Source organism: Centropristis striata, chromosome 14 (genome assembly GCF_030273125.1).
Source record: "Centropristis striata isolate RG_2023a ecotype Rhode Island chromosome 14, C.striata_1.0, whole genome shotgun sequence".
Classification (NCBI taxonomy): domain Eukaryota; kingdom Metazoa; phylum Chordata; class Actinopteri; order Perciformes; family Serranidae; genus Centropristis; species Centropristis striata.
This window is the reverse complement of record NC_081530.1, coordinates 33,900,727-33,919,082: the sequence shown is the minus strand read 5'-3', so window position 1 is coordinate 33,919,082 and position 18,356 is coordinate 33,900,727. Positions and strand designations below refer to the sequence as shown.

Genomic DNA, 18,356 nt, shown 5'->3' with positions numbered 1-18,356 from the left:
AGTACGGGTAGCGCAAAGGCCCAAAAATGTGGAAAGGCGAAAGTAAGTAGATAGATAGATAGATAGATAGATAGATAGATAGATAGATAGATAGATAGATAGATAGATAGATAGATAGACTTTATTTAGGTTCCCTCAGCAAATTGCACTTTCAGCAGCAGCACAACACTAATACAATAAAATAAAATAGAATAGAATAAAGTTTAAAAACTAGTATAAATGTGCATTAGAGAGTGCAAGAGACAATAAAAATATAAATATAAATACAAGGAAACATGACATGACAAGTATCATGAGCATTAATGTTACTTCAAAGTGTCATTAATGTTCATGACACATCCCATGTCATGTTTATGACACGCTCATGTCACTCTTATGTAGACACCTTCAAAATAAAGTGTTACCATATCTTGCTTAAGTCAGAAAGGCATGTTCAAAAAATTGCCTAAGTCACATTTTGTTTTGACTTAGGCATAATAAATCCGCTTAAGTCACACACTTGACATAGGCCATTATCTTTAAGGGGTAAAATCACATGATCTGATCAACTGTGGGTGTAGGTGATTTTACCATAGGTGGCCGGCGTCATGAGGAGATGATTTAGGCAAAAAAAAAATGACTTAGGCGATTATTTTAACAGTGTGACGAAAAGTTGAGTCCAGTGTTTTCTATGTGCTGTTTCTGACTGATTTTATTTTGGAAACATGACCAGCAGGGGGCGCTGTTCCCTCCGCCGCTTTGTTGTCGTCGAGGCGGAACTCCTGACCTCAGTCCTCCTGCTGCTGGTCCGTCTGCGGCCCCGCTGGCTCTGTTTGTCCGCAGAAAGCAGCAGGATGTGCGCCGTGCAGCTGCTGCGGGTGTCGGTCCGTGAGCGGATCACCGCCGCCGCTGAAGACGTCCTGCTGCGGCTGGAAGCAGGAGAAGAAGCGGCGCTGAGAGCGCTGCTCACCGAGCGGCTAACGGCGGCTGCGGAGGAGATCGTCGGTCTGTTGGAGGAAACCGTGGCGGAGTACGAAGACAGAGTGGAGCGGTCAGAGCGGGAGATCTGCCGCCAGAGGAGGCTGCTCGATGCCGTGCTGAAGCCCCAAGTCCGGCTGCACAGAACAGGTCAGTCCGGAGCAACACGGACACATGCTAATGCTAATGCTAATAATCAACGTTTCTCACTAAACGGAAACTTTTTCAGTAGTTTAGTGTCCACAGTCTGAGACACACTGGAGTCCACTGTAGGACCGGACAGACACATGTGGAAAAAAAATCACGATTGAAAGTCATATTCAGCGATAAATACGTTGTTAGCAGCTAACGACTACAACTCCCATGAGTCTCACACAGAGCAGCGCCAGCAAAGCCTCATGGGAGATGTAGTTTTTACAGCGGCATTGACTTCTAACGCTCTCATTGCAGTGAAGATGGAACTTTATGAAGAGAAAGTTCTTTTGTTTATTGTTTTTGAACAGAAACAGTACTTTAATAACTAAAATTTAATATTTCACTTAGAATAAAACAACAAAGTGTTTTATCTGATCGTATTAAAACCAGAAAGAATCTATTTTAAGAAGACTGTAAATTCTGTTTATACTGCCAAATGTATATTTATACTATTCATTCTGTTTGTACTGCCATATTTATATTTATACTAATAATTCTGTTTATACTGACATATTTATGTTTATACTGTGCCATTTTGCCATCCTGATACTGTTCGCCATATTTATAGCATTAATCTGTTCATACCGTCATATTTAAATTATTTATACTGTTTACATCTCCCAGATTGCCACTGTCCTTTAGTCGATGTCTTCTTGCTTGTTTATATGTTTTTACATTTATATGTTCTATCTAATAAAGTTGACTTGACTTGACAAAAGTTGATACAGACATAAAACAGCAGTTAGAATCCTGAAATTCAGAATATTTCACGACAACTTTTAGACTGAACTAAACTATGGGATGAAACACTAACAAAATGTCCATTTCTAGCCAAAACTATTAGATTTAAATATATAATTTGATTATTTATTCTATATGCCGTTTACTGTTGACCTGCTGTCTCCCCTTAAAAAACCTGTAAGCTTGATGTAATAAACTGACACCTGTTTGTTCCACTTGATATTAATATTCACCTGTGTTTCAGTTCTACCGTCACATTTCCAGAGAGTGGTTGTTGTTAAAGAGGAGCAGCAGCAGAGGAGCTCCAGTCTGGACCAGGACCAGGAGGAGCCAGAACCCCCACACATTAAAGAGGAACAGGAGGAACCTCGGACCAGTCAGCAGGGAGAGCAGCTTCAGGGGCTGGAGGAGGCTGATATCACCAAGTTCACATTCACTCCTGTCCCTGTGAAGAGTGAAGAAGATGAAGAGAAATCTCAGTCCTCACAGCTTCATCAAACACAAACTGGACAGATGGAAACAGAAGCTGGTGGATCAGAACCAGACAGGAACTCTGATCCAGATCACAAGACTGGAGCCTCTCCTGAGCCAGACACTGATGACAGTGCTGATTGGAAGGAGACCAGAGAACCTCAGTCAGCTTCAAACTCTGTGAGAACTGATGAAGTCCCTGTCAGTGATCTGAGGTTTAGTACTTGTGAGAAACTGTTTGGCTGCTCTGAGTGCGGGAAAAGATTTCCCCGTAAGGAAACTCTGCAGTACCACATGAGCACTCACACAGGAGAGAAACCGTTCGTCTGTTCAGTTTGTAAACAGTCTTTTGCACGGAAACCAAGTTTACGCAAACACCTGAAAACCCACCAGGCAGAGAAACGATTCAGCTGCAGCGTTTGTAACAGCAAGTTCTTCTGGTGTCATCAGCTTAAAATCCACCAGATAGACTGTTGTTTGTCTTCGTCTTTCAGCTCCAACTGATGTGTGATTGATTGTCACTGAATACTTATATAAATGCAGTTTGTGATGGTTTATTAAGGAGTTTAACCAATGTTTGTACTTTAATACCAAAAACAGTTTTGTTAACTGAGCAGTTTGCTGCTGATGAAACACTTGTTTTTGCATATTAAGTTTGTTTTATTTGTTTTCATAAAATAAAAATGAAACTTCAAGCTTTTTAAATCTGTTTCCTTAAAATAAAAGAGGACACGTTTGCTCTATTTAACCCTCTGAGACCAACATAGATATTTTTTTGTGGTGGTAGCAGGTCAACAACTCTGCTCTGATGGATATAAATATTTACATTGGACTGCTTAAAAAATTGCATTATTTTGTATTTTGTATAAGAAAAAATGAGCATCAAGAACATTCAGACTTTGATCAGTGTTTGAAGAAATATTGATAATTATTGGTTAGTGTATGTTTTTAACATTTAACTTATAAAAAGCTGGTCCTGTCAGTCATGTTTTGATTCTGCTATGATGGTGGATGTTTTTTTATTTCTCATCTTATTTATTTTTTATAAACATCTCATTCATATTTCTATTATTTTTTACCTTTTTTCTGTACTAATTTCTTTACTTCTGTGCAGGTACAGTTTGTTTTAATTTTATTAAATCAAATATATATATTATAAAATGATTTATTTTTATTTAAAAAATACTATATTTTAAAAGTTGCTTAAAAGTTTTAATATATATATATATATATATAAACAATAAAAAAGTGAATAATGTACAAAAACAAATATTCACTGTGACAGAAATGAAAGATTTAAAAAGTCATCACTGTAACTGATTAACAGTAAGGTGTTATTTAAAATGTAAACATGCAAAAAAAAAGTTGATTGATGATTTTTATCCACATCAGTTTATTTCCATCTCTTATTATTATTATTATTATTATTATTATTAATAATAATAATTATAATAATAATTATTATTTATTTCATTTGTTTTCTTTTTCTTTAATTAATTTTACTAAATTATTACGCTTATTGTGCAACTTAATTAATTCGTTTTATTACTAAACTAATATCTTAATATTTAATTACATTAATGTATTTGATTTTAGCGACAAAAAACGCATTAAAAGATTTATTTTAATGACAAAAAAAGCCAAAATACATTTTCAATCGGCCGGAAGTAGCCGGTCCGCCCCGTATTCCTTCCGCCCCCGGAACTAATGTTTAGTATGTGATCCGTGCTGAGGACGGATCAGTAAAAGACTCCAGTGTTTAGTTTTATAAAGAAATAGCGACACCACAAACTGCTGGATGTGGTTTGAAAAGCTGAAACTAAACTACAAAGAGCAGGTTTGTTTTCTTTCTGCCGCCAGAAACACGTTTCCTGCTAATGTTGTTAAGCTTGCGTTAGCCGCTAGCAGCTAGCTCCTGCTAACATGTTCTTTCTTCTCCGCGGATCTTCAAAACGTAAATAAACGTTGATTTAATTTAGTTTTTGATATTATTTCGATAATATTGAAGGCGAATGATCAGCAGGATGAACAGGAGCGGGTAGAATAGCCGCTGTTCTGCTCCCCTGTAATAGATTAGATCCACACACTGTAGCGCTGTATTAATAATAGTATTATTAATAATATGAAGATTATTTGGACATTTACGATGCAGAGGTTCACTGGGCAGAGTACTGAAGACGTTTACTCAAGTTAAAGTACAATTACTTCCATTAAAATATAATAATTTGACTAAACTGAAACAGATTCTAGTGAAGGGAAATTATTAGAGTTGAGCAGCTGAGTCAGACCGGCTGACGCCACAGTTTGTTCCACCAAAATATCCTAACAAACCAAAGATATCTTAGACTTCATAGTTCACACAGTCTCAACAGGAGCAGACTAACCTGCCTCAAAATTGTTTTTAAGATCAGTTAACATAGATTATTATGAGTATTTCTCCTCATTTTCCAGAGAAGTGAAATCTTCCAGGTCAAACCATTTTATTTCTCACATAACCTGTGATATTTACGGTTAGATCGCTTGCTAAATAATAGATAGATAGCATAGTAAACATAGTATTAAGTAAAATGGTTGTTTTTTTTATTTCTTCTTTGTTTTTCTTCTTTATTTATTCAAATCCAAATATTCACATTTTGGTTGAAGTTCGTATGTTTTGACATTGGAATGTTTCCCCGTGTGAACTTACAGGTTTCTACATCACATGTATCTTTGTGTTTTCTCAGATTCAGGCCGGGGGAGATCTGCAGGAGGAGGATGGACCTCAGACAAAAGTTTGATTCGGCATTCAAAGAGGAAGTTGTTTTGAAGGAGGAGGAAGACAGCGAGCACACGTCCTCACACTGGTTCACTCATCAAGGTGAGTTGAAGATTTTTGGGGACAGCATTGCCAAATATCGTGAGAAAAACAAGTAAAACGATCCGACTCCCCGCTGCTAAAACTGCTTTACTTTAGCCGCTGTAGCAGCTTGAATAAACTTGGTTTAACCTGAGTAACGGCAGCACACAGCGGTCCAGGATCAACCTGCTGCTGCTGCTGGGGTTGATGCTGAATCCAAGCTGCTGCAGGCACTAAATGTGTCCTGAGAGCGTCCACCACTCTGTGTCTTTATTCGGCTTTGTTTTCCTTGAAGTAGATATGACCCCACATTACTAATTAAAACAGTAACTTCCTTTCTCCCCAGCATTAACTCAAAATGAAGCAGCAGAATTGGAATTATATGGATTCAGGCATTAAAGGGTGACTCCAAATGACACCATTGAAACAGAAAAATTTGGACTGTGAAGCCATAAGACACACCCCATGATGTCCAAAAATAAGTCCCATGTCCATAACAAATCCCCAGAGTCCATGGTCATGTCTCCAAATATTCTGTTTTCTCTAAACAATTGTTAAATACCCCTGAATATGTACTTATTCATTTAAGACAAACAAAAGCTAGAAATACTTAAAGTTCAAGTTGTTTATGTCCAAATATACATTAATAACTGTGTGTCTGTGTTTCAGATCTACCCTCAGATGTCCAGAAAGTGATTGTTGGTGAACAACAGCAGCCGGAGAGGAGCTGCAGTCTGGACCAGGACCAGGAGGAGCCAGAGCCCCCACACATTAAAGAGGAACAGGAGGAACCTTGGAGCAGTCAGCAGGGAGAGCAGCTTCTTCCTGTCCCTGTGAAGAGTGAAGAAGATGAAGAGAAACCTCAGTCCTCACAGCTTCATCAAACACAAACTGAACAGATGGAAACAGATGCTGATAGAGAGGACTGTGGAGGACCAGAACCAGACAGGAACTATGATCTAAATCCAGATTTACAACCAGAAACTGACTTCAAGGCTCCAGACTCTTCTGAGACTGAAGTCAGTGATGGTGAATTGAAAGAGACCAGAGAACCTCAGTCAGTTTTAATTTATCTGAAGAATGATGAAGGTTCTGCCAGAGAGAGACCATTCAGCTGCTCCGAGTGTGGGAAAGGATTCGGCCGCAAGGCAGATCTGAAGAGACACATGATAACTCACACAGGAGAGAAACCGTTCAGCTGCTCAGTTTGTAATAAATCTTTTACTCAGAGTGGAAGTTTACAGAAACACATGAGAATCCACACAAGGAAGAAACTGTCAAGCTGCCCTGACTGTGGTAATGGTTTCACTAAGATTCACTTAAAAACTCACACAGGAGAAATATCTTTCAGTTGTTCAGTGTGCGGTAAAGCAAAACACGTAGAGAAACGCTTTAACGGCAGTGCTTTTGACAAAGTGTTGGAGAAGCCAGAGCCTCCAGCCAGCAGCACAAATGAACACATAAAAACAGAAGCTGATGGAGAGGACTGTGGAGGATCAGAACCAGACAGGAACTCTGATTCAGGTACACATTTACAACCTGATTCTGAAGACGACACTAGAGACCCTTTTGTAGCTGAGATTGAAGTCAGTTGTGACGATTGGGAGGACACCAGAGAACCTCAGTCAAGTTTAAACTCTCTGAACAATAAAGTCCCTGCCAGTGAGTTTAGAGGTGAGAAAGCATTTAGCTGTTCCGAGTGTGAAAAAAGATTTGGCACCGGTGGACAACTGAAAAGACACATGAGAACTCACACAGGAGAGAAACCTTTTAGCTGCTCAGTTTGTAACAAATCATTTACACAGAGTGGGTGTTTACAGAGACACATGAGCATCCACACAGGAGAGAAACCGTTCAGCTGCTCAGTGTGTGAGCAAAGCTTCAAACAGAAGGTTCACTTGTCACAACACATGGCGGTCCATGGAGGAGCGACACCTCTCAGCTGCACAGTGTGTCATAAAGGCTTCATTCATAACAGCCAAATGAAGAGACACATGAGAACTCATGCAGAAGAGAAACCATATAGTTGCTCCACTTGCGGTAAAGGTTTCATTCAACAAAGTAAGATGACCATACACATGAGAGTTCATACAGGAGAGAAACCGTATAGTTGCTCAGAGTGTGGTAAAAGTTTCATTCAAGGCAGTAAATTAAAGAAACACATGAGAACTCATACAGCAGAGAAACCTTATACGTGCTCAGTTTGTGGCAAAGGTTTCACAGTCGAGGAAGATTTGACACAACATATGTTCATCCACACAGCAGAGAAACAAATTAGCTGCAGTGTTTGTAACAAAATGTTCATTTGGCCTCTTCAGTGTAAAACTCATAAATGTGTTGATGGTCAGTCCTCACAGCTTCAAACTCAAACTGAGAACAGAGAGACAGAGCCTCCAGCCAGCAGCTCAACTGAACAGATCAAAACAGAAGCTGATGGAGTGGACTATAGAAGACCAGAACCAGACAGGAACTCTGATCCAGATACACATTTACAATCGAATACTGAAGACCAGATTGGAGAATCTTCTGAAACTGACACAGCTGATAGTGTTGATTTGAAGGAGACCAAAGACCCTCATTTGGGTTTAAACTCTCCGAAAAATGATGAAGTCCCTGTGGATGATTTTAGATGTGGTGCTGGTGAGAAACCACTAAGCTGCTCTGAGTGTGGGAAAAGATTTTACCGCAAGGCAAATCTTAAGATACACATGAGGACTCATACAGGAGAGAAACCTTTCAGCTGCTCACTTTGTAATAAATCGTTTACACAAAGTGGAAGTTTACAGAGACACATGATGAGCCACACGGGAGAGAAACCTTTCAGCTGCTCTGAATGTGGGAAAAGATTTGGCACAAGCGGGCACCTGCAAAGACACGTGTTAATACATGCAGAGAAAAAACCTTTCAGTTGCACAGTGTGTGGCAAAGGGTTCATTGAAAGTAGAATTCTGAAGATACACTTGCGGAATCACACAGGAGAGAAACCATTCAGTTGCTCTCAGTGTGGGAAAAGATTTCGCACTAGTGGAAATCTGCAGAGACACATGGTCATCCATGCAGAAGAGAAACCGTTTAGCTGTTCTATGTGTGAGAAACGATTCGACCGCAAGTCAAATTTAAAGATGCACCTGAGAGCTCATACAGGAGAGAAACCTTTCAGCTGCTCAGTTTGTGAGAAATCCTTCTCACAGAATGGAAGTTTACAGACACACCTGAGAACTCACACAGGAGAGAAACCATTCAGCTGCTCTGATTGTGGTAAGCGATTTGACACCAGTGGACATCTGAAGAGACATGTGTTGATCCATGCAGAGGAGAAACCTTTCAGCTGCTCAGTGTGTGGGAAAGGCTTCATGGAAAGTAGAACTCTGAAGAAACACTTTAGAAATCATACAGGAGAGAAAACGTACAGTTGCAACATGTGTGACCAAAGTTTTGCCTCATCTCATGAGGTGAAAATGCATAAATGTATTGGTGGTCAGTCCTCACAGCTTCATCAACCTCAAACTCAGGAGAACAGAGAGACAGAGCCTCCAGCCAGCAGCTCAACTGAACAGATGAAAACAGAATCTGATGGAGAGGACTGTGGAAGACCAAAACCACAAAGAAACTCTGATCCAGATACTGAAGACCAGACTGGAGACTCTTCTGAACCTGAGACTGATGACAGCCATGATTGGAAGGACGATTCACATTAAACTGCAAGATGTGAAGTTTAAAATTGCTAACAAGTAAACAACAAATTATATTTGAATAAAAAGTTGTTCAGAAATGCTGCAGTGCTGCACACATTAATGTGCAATGGTACGTTTTTATGAATAAATAAGTGCATCTTACAAAAAAAAACTGCATATATATTTGTTGATCTGAAGTATGAATTATTGGTCTCTTTTATAGCAGACTAACTGTGGACTGTCAGTGCTGTTTTACTTTATTGTCTGTACTCATTTATTTTATTTTATTTTATTTTACCACAGAAGTCTTGTGTTTACCTTCTGTTTGTCAGTGAAGTTTTAGCAAATCTGTGCTGTTTGTTGGGCAGAGGAACACAGACAGATACATTTTTAGGGGAATTTGTGAATCAATGACAGAAAACTAAGTGCCTTTGTGTTTTTGAAGTCGAATCAGAATCAACTTTATTGGCATTTGACTCCTGTTTGCAGTAACTCTTTGATATATCGCACAGAACAAAAAAAGAGGCTAAGAAACACTAAAAAGTTCAACAGGAGTTATAAATAGAATATTAGCTGTAAGTATGTTTGTTTAATTAGTTATATCACAACTCTACAGTGTAGTTATTGCTGATTAAATCATATCCTATTTAAGCAGTTGAATTTGTATTTATAATGGTATATTTATTATCATATCGTTTAACTCTTGAGTTTTGGTCTATTTTGTCTGTTTTCTGAATCCTTTTCATTCTGCCTGTGTATAAACTTTAAAATGTTTACCATGCCATGTTGGTATTATTCTTTTCAGCACAACCTCACCTTTATGACCTGATATATATTTATTTACTTTGACTTTCTGGATCAACTTTTGAACCCAAACAAATCACAATAACTACTTTCAAACCCCAATCCTGTTCAATGAAGAATTCTGAATGTTTTCCAGATGATTGTCCTTAATATATTTGACCTTATCTCAGGTTTTACTTACCTATCATCATCAAACATGAACTGGCCTCATGGAGTTTGAAGCCAGAACTTTAGAGGGAAGCTGACAGCAGGAAACACAGTGTTTGGTTTTTACGTTGTAACGTCATGAAGCAGTGATATGATTTGATCTCTCCAAAGGGGTAACAAGGGAGTCTTTCTACATTATATTCCTTTTACATAATTTGCTACACTGACAGTCTGTTTCTCTGGACTTTGACTTTGTGATTCTTTACAAATTGTCTTGTGGGTTAACAGATATTCCTGTTTCTGGTGGCTTTGTGTCCATTGTTCTGCAGTGTTTAGACTGAGTCCTGGCTGTGATTCTCTAAAAGATCTGCAGAGTCGGCACCAATCTTATGACCCCGGGTTGAAGCAGCTTGTTTGTCACGAGTGATTAAAACTGTAAAACAGTTTTTTTACGCACATTGCTGCATTAGTGTTACTGTTCTGTTTGTATCTACAGCGATGTAAAGAAATAGATGAAGCTGCAACCTGCAGAGCTGAAAATGCCAAAAACTGCAGTTCCTTGAATGATCACTGGAGGCTCCTAAAGAGAGTCAATCCTCATCATACCAGGCGGCAACCTCCAGGTCTAAGCAATGAGGCAAACCAGGAAGTGCCTTAAGCTGCATTTTATCAAAATTCCAGCAGGGGGTGCTGACTGCTGCAAAAGCATTTGGCTCCATTAATTTCAATAAAAAATTAGAAAACTTTTCACTTGTATGCATGCACTATATGCACATTAGACAGGCCTCCTCAGGTCTCATTTTAAATCTCTTCTTAAAACCCACCTGTTCTCGTTGGCTTTTATCACCACGTAGGGTGTTGTTTTTATGTTTTTTATTTGTTTAAATGCATATTTTATTTTTTGAGTGCAGTACATTTTATTTATTTTATTTTATTCTATTTTGATTTATTTTATCTTATTGTATTTTACCGTTCTATTGTTTACTTCACCTCTTTGTATTGTGTTATCTATTTATTGTTGTCCAGCACTATGGAAACCTTGTGTTTGCTAAAATTGTGCTATATATATAAATAAAGTGGATTGGATTGGATATATGTATATATATATATATATATATATATATATATATTAATAAAACATTGGCCGGTGTTCAGCGGACACAATCATGTTCTGGGATATTAAATAATTAATTTATCACCAGGATCGTCTACAACGACGGCGTATTAGGGCCATGTATGAAAAAATAAATAAATAGGGACCCAGGGGAGAAGGGCCCAGCCACCATGGCATGATTAAAAACACATAACATGAGGTGATGGTATTACATCACCATATTTCATTCAGTTCTACCCTTGGGATGTCTCCACTTCTCCATCACTCACTCTGTTTTGGGTGTTTTATCAGAGTGATTGTTTATGAGTGATTTGACTGACGCTCCCCTCCAGCCTGTCGGCACACAGAGGTGCTCCTTGTTGACAGTTACAGTGTGTAACGTTCGTCTAAACTTTTTTCACAGCAGCAGGTTTATTTTTCCCAGCCTTCATTCCTCACGGGCATTCTCATGTGATGCGTCTTTACGCTGCCATGGTGGCTGGGTTTATGGAATCTTTATTGTAAGAGCCATTTTGCTTTGATTGTTTATTTGTTTGTTTGTTTGTTTGCGCCTCCCACCACTGGGTGGAGAAGAGCGCTCATTATGGGTTCTGAGGTCATGAGTTAATATAAGGCACCGGTGTATGACTGATTGTGCTGAGATGCCCGAGAGGCACACAGTTTTCTGACCGCAGAAATGTGATGTATATGTTGGAAACATAAGTTTATTTGTTTAAGAAATAAGTCTATATTTGTTTGGAAACTTTATAATACACTGAGTTAATTGATATACGGAAACTGGACATTTCATTTGTGTGCGTAAAATACTATAAACGGGATCTCATCATACTAGTGGCATCTTTTTTGAGTAGCAATCAGGTCACTACATTTATTAATCTCTGAAGTGTGTGTGTGCTTGCATTTGTGGTACTGGACGGACCCAGTGAGGCATGGAGCAGTATTACCCCCCTCCCCCGGGTCCGTATTTTTTTTTTCATACTTGGCCCTAATACAGAAGCAAATAATAATAAATAAATAATATAAAGGCATTCCCGTGCCCCTGAGCTGGACACAGTTCACAGTATAAATACACAATGCAGGTTGTTATTATAATTATTTGTTAAACAGAGAAAACACTTATTATTATTATTAGTGCATGTCTACAGCTGTTAAAGCGACTGACAGCTGATTATAATAATAATAATAATAATATATTATATAATATATAAATAATAATAATATAATATTATCATTATTATTATTATTATTATTTTTAGTGCATGTCTCCAGCTGTTAAAGCGACTGACAGCTGATCCAGCTGTGATCTGCTGCCGCCGTCCTTAGAAACGGACGTCGATTCACGTGACGCTTCGGAGGGAAGGACGTCCCATGTCTCTTAAATCGTTTCCTCTCTCCATGCATCCCGGGTGAGTGGGACGAAGACGCAAGTGAGGGAAGCAGGGATGCGAAATAAGGTACATGGGATGTACCCTTAGTGTGGGAACAGTGAGCGGAAGTAGCCGGTCCGCCCCGTATTCCTTCCGCCCCCGGAACTAATGTTCAATGTTTGATCCGTGCTGAGGACGGAGCAGTAAAAGACTCCAGTGTTTAGTTTATAAAGAAATAGCGACATCACAAACTGCTGGATGTGGTTTGAAAAGCTGAAACTAAACTACAAAGAGCAGGTTTGTTTTCTTTCTGCCGCCGGAAACACGTTTCCTGCTAATGTTGCAAAGATAGCGTTAGCCGCTAGCAGCTAGCTCCTGCTAACATGTTCTTTCATCTCCTGGACTTTAAGAACCTTGTTGTAATTTTTTTGTTTTCTCAGATACAGGCCGGGGGACAACTGAGGAGGATGGACCTCAGACGGAACTTTGGTTTGAAAATCAAAGGAGAAGTTGTTTTAAAGGAGGAGGAGGACTCAGACTGTCTGATTCATCAAGGTGAGCCCTCCGAGCCTTTAAGATGTTAGTTTAAAGAAGTTTTAATGGAGACGGGGAGGCGAGTCACCAAACCGACCCACCGACTGGAGACAACTGGCTAGAAATCATCAAAGAGATTCACGAGTTAGAGAGACTGACTTTCTTTTTTTATAAAGGACGTGTCTGGCGGTTTCGCCTTCGCAGTTTACCTTTTTTTGGAGGGGTTTTAAAAACCCCAACTCTGTTATATTACTGTAAGATAAAATGCTTCGTATCTCCTCACTTGAGAACTCTGGATGTCATGCAGCGATACTTGTTGAACTGTGTGATTCTATTTCTTGTTTTAGTAAAAATAAAAGTAAAATACATTTACATTTAGTCATTCAGCAGACGCTTTTATCCAAAGCGGCTTACAGAAAAAGGGAAACAATCAAGTTATAGTGCAATAAGAGTCATTAGTGCAGCAATAAGTGTAGAGGAGTAGGGTTGTGGTGTGGTGCTAGAAGAGAAGGTTTTTTAAAGGTAGAGAGGGACGCCCTTGCTCTGGTAGGAACTGGTAGTGCGTTCCACCACCAGAAACTATCACGATAAACGATAGTATCATTGTAAAAATGTTGTTTTTGTTTTATAACGAAATTAGACCATAATAACTACATCCTTTTCCACAGCAACAAACTTTTTAATCTTGAGAATATTAAACATTAGAATTGAAATGTGGAATTAAATGTGCCATTAAACGCCAAATATTTCCCCAGTTCTGTTCCGCTACAAGACAAAAAAAGTTGTGTTTTATGTTGTAATAATCATTTGGGTAAACCTGTCCCAAACCCCTATTAATCGATGTTGGGTTGTGGGGTTTTTTGTTCAATTTTTGCCTTTGAGAAAAGACTTTAAAAGTCTAAAATCTAACTTGTCTGAAGCTCCAGGAACCATGTTTAAGTGTGTGCATCAGAGCTTGTTACATTTTGTAGATAATGCCCTTTGAATGTGTTAAATTCAACAAGTAGTTTGTTGTATTTTGGCAACATACGGATAGGAGTACATCATAATAGGCCTGTCACGATAACACATTTTTAGGACGATATATTTTCCCAGAAACTATCACGATAAACGATAGTATCGTTGATGTCGTTTTAGGACCATTTTATGCCTCTGATAACAAAACATTGCAATGGGATGATCATTATGTATTATATTATTTTTATTATTAAAATAACATTAAAAACAGCAGGAATAGCTGCTTGGAAAATATAGTTGTTTTTCGGTAATTCGTGCTCCCTATCAAACATTTGCAGCTTTACTTTAAACATAAAAAAAAAAAAAGTCAATATATTGTGTCCAGAAAAAAACTATTGTGTCCAATTTTATATATTGAACAACAAGTTGATATAGTAATTATTGTGACAGGCCTACCGATGGGTCATCAGGAGCAAATGACAGATAGAGCTGAGTGTCATCTGCATAGCAGTGATAGGAAAAGCCATGTGAGCGGATAATCTGACCCAGAGAGGTGGTGTAGATGGCGAATAGCAGGGGCTCCAGCTTTGAGCCCTGGGGGACCCCTGTGGTGAGGCAATGCAAAGTTGACAAATTGTTGATTAATGTCTATATGTCATGGAATCGTAGATGATAAACTGTCCAAATATTCAGCAGTTCCTCTGCAAAGCCCCTGATGCTATTTTCCTTGTTAAATGTTCCATCTTTTATAAACTTCCTTTTTAATCCAAATAATCGTTACTTGACCATAGAGAGGTTGTTCGGGAGGTTGAGTCGGTCTTTCCTAAAAGGCTGACGTGTCCACAAGCTGCCAAGAACCCAATTTCCTCTCTTGACACCAACAAATTGTGGCGTTTCAATGGATTATTAAAACTGTTGGGGATTAATTTGCATTGGTGGAGTTCGCTGTATGTGTCCAAAGTAACACTGATAAATAACTGTATACCTGTGTTTATGCTTTACCTTCAGATGTACAGAAAGTGATTGTTGGTGAAGAACAGCAGCAGGAGAGGAGCTGCAGTCTGGACCAGGACAAGGACCAGGAGGACCTAGAGCCCCCACACATTAAAGAAGAACAGGAGGAACTCTGGATCAGTCAGCAGGGAGAGCAGCTTCTTCCTGTCCCTGTGAAGATTGAAGAAGATGAAGAGAAACCTCAGTCCTCACAGCTTCATCAAACACAAACTGAGCAGATAAAAACAGAAACACATTTAAAACCAGATCCAGATGACGAGCCTGTAGACTCTTCTGAACTTGAGACTGATGATAGTGCTGACTGGAAGGAGACCAGAGAACCCCAGTCAGGTCCGAACTCTCTGAAAAAGGATTCAAGATGTAGGGATGAGAAACAATTCATCTGCTCTGAGTGTGGGAGAGGATTCACCTATAAGACTCATCTGAAATCCCACATTAGAACTCACACAGGAGAGAAACCGTTCAGCTGCTCCGTCTGTAAGAAGTCTTTTACTCAGAGTGGATGTTTACAGAGACACGTGAGCATCCACACAGGAGAGAAACCGTTCAGCTGCTCCGTGTGTGAGCAAAGATTCAGACAGAAGGAGCAGCTGACCCAACACATGGCGGTCCATGGAGGAGAAACACCTTTCAGCTGCTCAGTGTGTGGGAAAGGTTTTATTCACAGGAGCCAAATGAAGATACACATGAGAAGTCACACAGGAGAGAAACCGTTCAGCTGCTCCATTTGTGGTAAAGGTTTTAAACAGAAAGGTCAGCTGATGACACACAAGCTCATCCACACAGAAATCAAACAGTTCAGCTGCAGCGTCTGTAAGAAAAAGTTCAAATGGCCTCATCAGGTCAAGAGACATAAATGTGTCTGATGAGTCCTCACAGCTTCATCAGACTTAAACTGAGGAGAACAGAGAGATTATTATTATTATGAGTATTATTAAGATTGAGATTTCCTTTATCAGTCCCACAATCAGGACATATCCAATTTTTTTCAGCAGCAAAATAACAATAAATAGTTAACAAGCAGTATAAACTAGAAATATAAAAAAGGTATTAGCACTTAAACAAGAAAAAATGTTATTAAAAAAGTATATATATAATGTATAAACTATATATATATATATATATATATATATATATATATAATGTTATATATTTAAAAGAAGATACATTACATTTTATAAATGAATCAATGATAAGAAATACAAGCGTTCATATTTTGGTATAATTAAACACTAAAGTTACATCATTTGTACATTTTCTTTGAAGTTGAAGCCTGTCGGAGGAGAAGACAAACGAGTATATACAGGGCTGAACAGATGTATTAGAGCAGCAGTATGGGGCCTCAGCTGTCCTACATTAACAGCATTATTATTTACCAGAATCATGTTTTATGTTTCTGTAATGGTTCATACAGCAGGATGTAGAAGGTCTTTAGCCCAAATGATAATTCTAAAATATAATTATTGTTATTGTTATACATGAATTTTCACATTTATTGTTTTACAAAAGAACTGAAAATAGTAAAGCAAATTATTTTTTCTTGATTAAGAGTCAAATTACAGCAGTGTTTCCCCTAAAATTTTTTTCAGCAGCGGTGCTGCTGTGTCCGTGGCCGTGAGCAGTGTTGCCAACTCCTCGGTAAGGGAAGTAGCTATTGGCTGTCCAAAAAGTTGCTAGAAGTCGTTTAATGATGTCATCGCCTAATTTGCATAATTGACCATGTGCATGTACTTGTAATGGACGCTGTAGGAGAGAGGAATAACGTTGTGGGGAAGACAAAAAGTGAGTAAAAAACACCCTAAATATGTTTAGAACTGCAAGTGCACTGTCACAATTCCAACCCTCCTCCACAATCTGACCTCGGGATCGGCTAAAGTGACACAAAAGAGACACTGACTGTAAACCAGCCTGCAGCAACTTCGCGCATGACCGATTTGCAGACTGAACACTAAGGGGTTAACATCCCCTCCAGCTCTGTGACTGCAATGAGTCTCGGAAAGTCTCCAATAACACCAGAAAAAGTAACTATATTTGTCGCTAGTCGCTTTTTTTGAAAAATAGTCACTGGGGGGTCTGAAAAGTCACTAAATCTAGCAACAAAGTTGCTAAGTTGGCAACACTGCCGCTCACTGCCCTATGGAGCTACGCGGTTACGTTGGCGTTACGTTACCTGCACTACTCACTATATAGACCGTGTATAAGCTTGAATATTACCTTTTACGTTGATGTCCTAAGAGGGTCCGACAGGATTTGATGCGCTCGTTGATGACTAAAAAAAACAAGTGGACAATAACATTGTGTGTTATTGTGCTCACACAGTGCGAGTAGAAATCATTAGTGGCGCATTGATATTAATGATCATGTGAAATTTCAGCAGCGGCGCTGAATGAATGTCGGGGAAACACTGTAGAGTTATATACAGGAAAATGAGTTTTAATGGTTGAATGTTAAGTTGATTATTTCTGACTTGGGTTCAAATCTGGGTTTAAAAAAGGTGAATTCTGTTTGTTATTTACCAAAAAAACTAACAATAACATTTTTAGTTTAACAAGCTTTTGAAAGATTTCTTAAGTATTTATGTTTTCTCGTTTTTATGACAGGTGGTCTGATAAATGTGTTAAGCACTGTATGTATTTTTTAAAGAAGGTTATGGGTCATTGAATTGTTCTTGTATCAGGTGTTGGCTTCTGGTTCAAACTGTCTCATCTGAAACTTTTTGATGTTTTAATCTTTTTTTAAAAGCTCCTGACATTAAGTTACATTCATATGTTAGTGTCCTGTGGACACTTTGTGTAACCAACAGACTAACTTACTGTGTAAATCCCAAGATTGAAATGAGGTTTTAACAAATATATTGATTACATTTAAGCTTATTGCTATTTATGTATGGGATTGGTGGAAACTGTTACCAGACTTTTCTCTGCTGTTTGACCTTTTGTTAGATGTTTGAATTCTGCTGCTTTATTATAAAGTGGACGAAAAGAGTGAGGAATAACCATTTGAGTCGAGTCGATACGGAGGAAGTGCTCTAAAAACCTGAAGAAGAAGAAGAAGGAAAAGGGTTTATCTCATGTCATCTTTGAGGAGCGAGGAGACTGACCGGACTGATCTGAAACATCACAACATTGCTGCAGTTTCATGCTGGAGAGAAGACAGATAACAGACTGAACTCACTGAGTCACCATAAAGTTAAACATCTGTTAACTGTGAGTCTGAACTCCAAAAAGGACCACAAACGACTTTCTTCATTTATAATAAATGAAAAGAAAAAAATATATATTTTTGCTTCATGCTCTGTTATTTCCCCCTGTTAATATTTATTATGGAGACTATTAAAGTGAAACAGAGTCAGAGGGTTAAAGTTAAACATGTCAGTGCTGTTTGGTTTGTTATATTCAATCATATTAGACTAGAAGTTAAAATACTATAATAATAATAACACATTTTTTTAAAATGAATCATTCAATCAATTACTTATTACTTATTATTACTAATAAATTATGGAAAATTAAATAAGCAGGACCCTTCATCCAAATGTAAATAAA

General features: G+C 38.4%; 3 protein-coding genes across 3 annotated transcripts; all 3 read left to right on the top strand.

Annotated features, from left to right (window-relative positions):
• Window positions 1-704: 704 nt before the first annotated feature.
• Window positions 705-3,525, top strand: LOC131984387 (zinc finger and SCAN domain-containing protein 5C-like). Its single transcript, XM_059349231.1, has 2 exons — window positions 705-1,107; window positions 2,138-3,525. Exons 1-2 carry the CDS (start codon window positions 705-707, stop codon window positions 2,866-2,868), a joined length of 1,134 nt encoding a protein of 377 aa, XP_059205214.1. The 3' UTR covers window positions 2,869-3,525.
• A 561-nt stretch (window positions 3,526-4,086) lies between these two features.
• On the top strand, window positions 4,087-9,890 carry LOC131984795 (zinc finger protein 420-like). Its single transcript, XM_059349771.1, has 3 exons — window positions 4,087-4,201; window positions 5,088-5,221; window positions 5,870-9,890. The coding sequence occupies exons 2-3, from the start codon at window positions 5,119-5,121 to the stop codon at window positions 8,896-8,898; spliced, it is 3,132 nt and encodes a 1,043-aa protein (XP_059205754.1). The 5' UTR covers window positions 4,087-4,201; window positions 5,088-5,118; the 3' UTR covers window positions 8,899-9,890.
• A 2,640-nt stretch (window positions 9,891-12,530) lies between these two features.
• Window positions 12,531-18,088, top strand: LOC131984872 (zinc finger protein 614-like). The gene is made up of 3 exons (XM_059349863.1): window positions 12,531-12,603; window positions 12,747-12,861; window positions 14,806-18,088. Exons 1-3 carry the CDS (start codon window positions 12,565-12,567, stop codon window positions 15,675-15,677), a joined length of 1,026 nt encoding a protein of 341 aa, XP_059205846.1. The 5' UTR covers window positions 12,531-12,564; the 3' UTR covers window positions 15,678-18,088.
• Window positions 18,089-18,356: the final 268 nt, after the last annotated feature.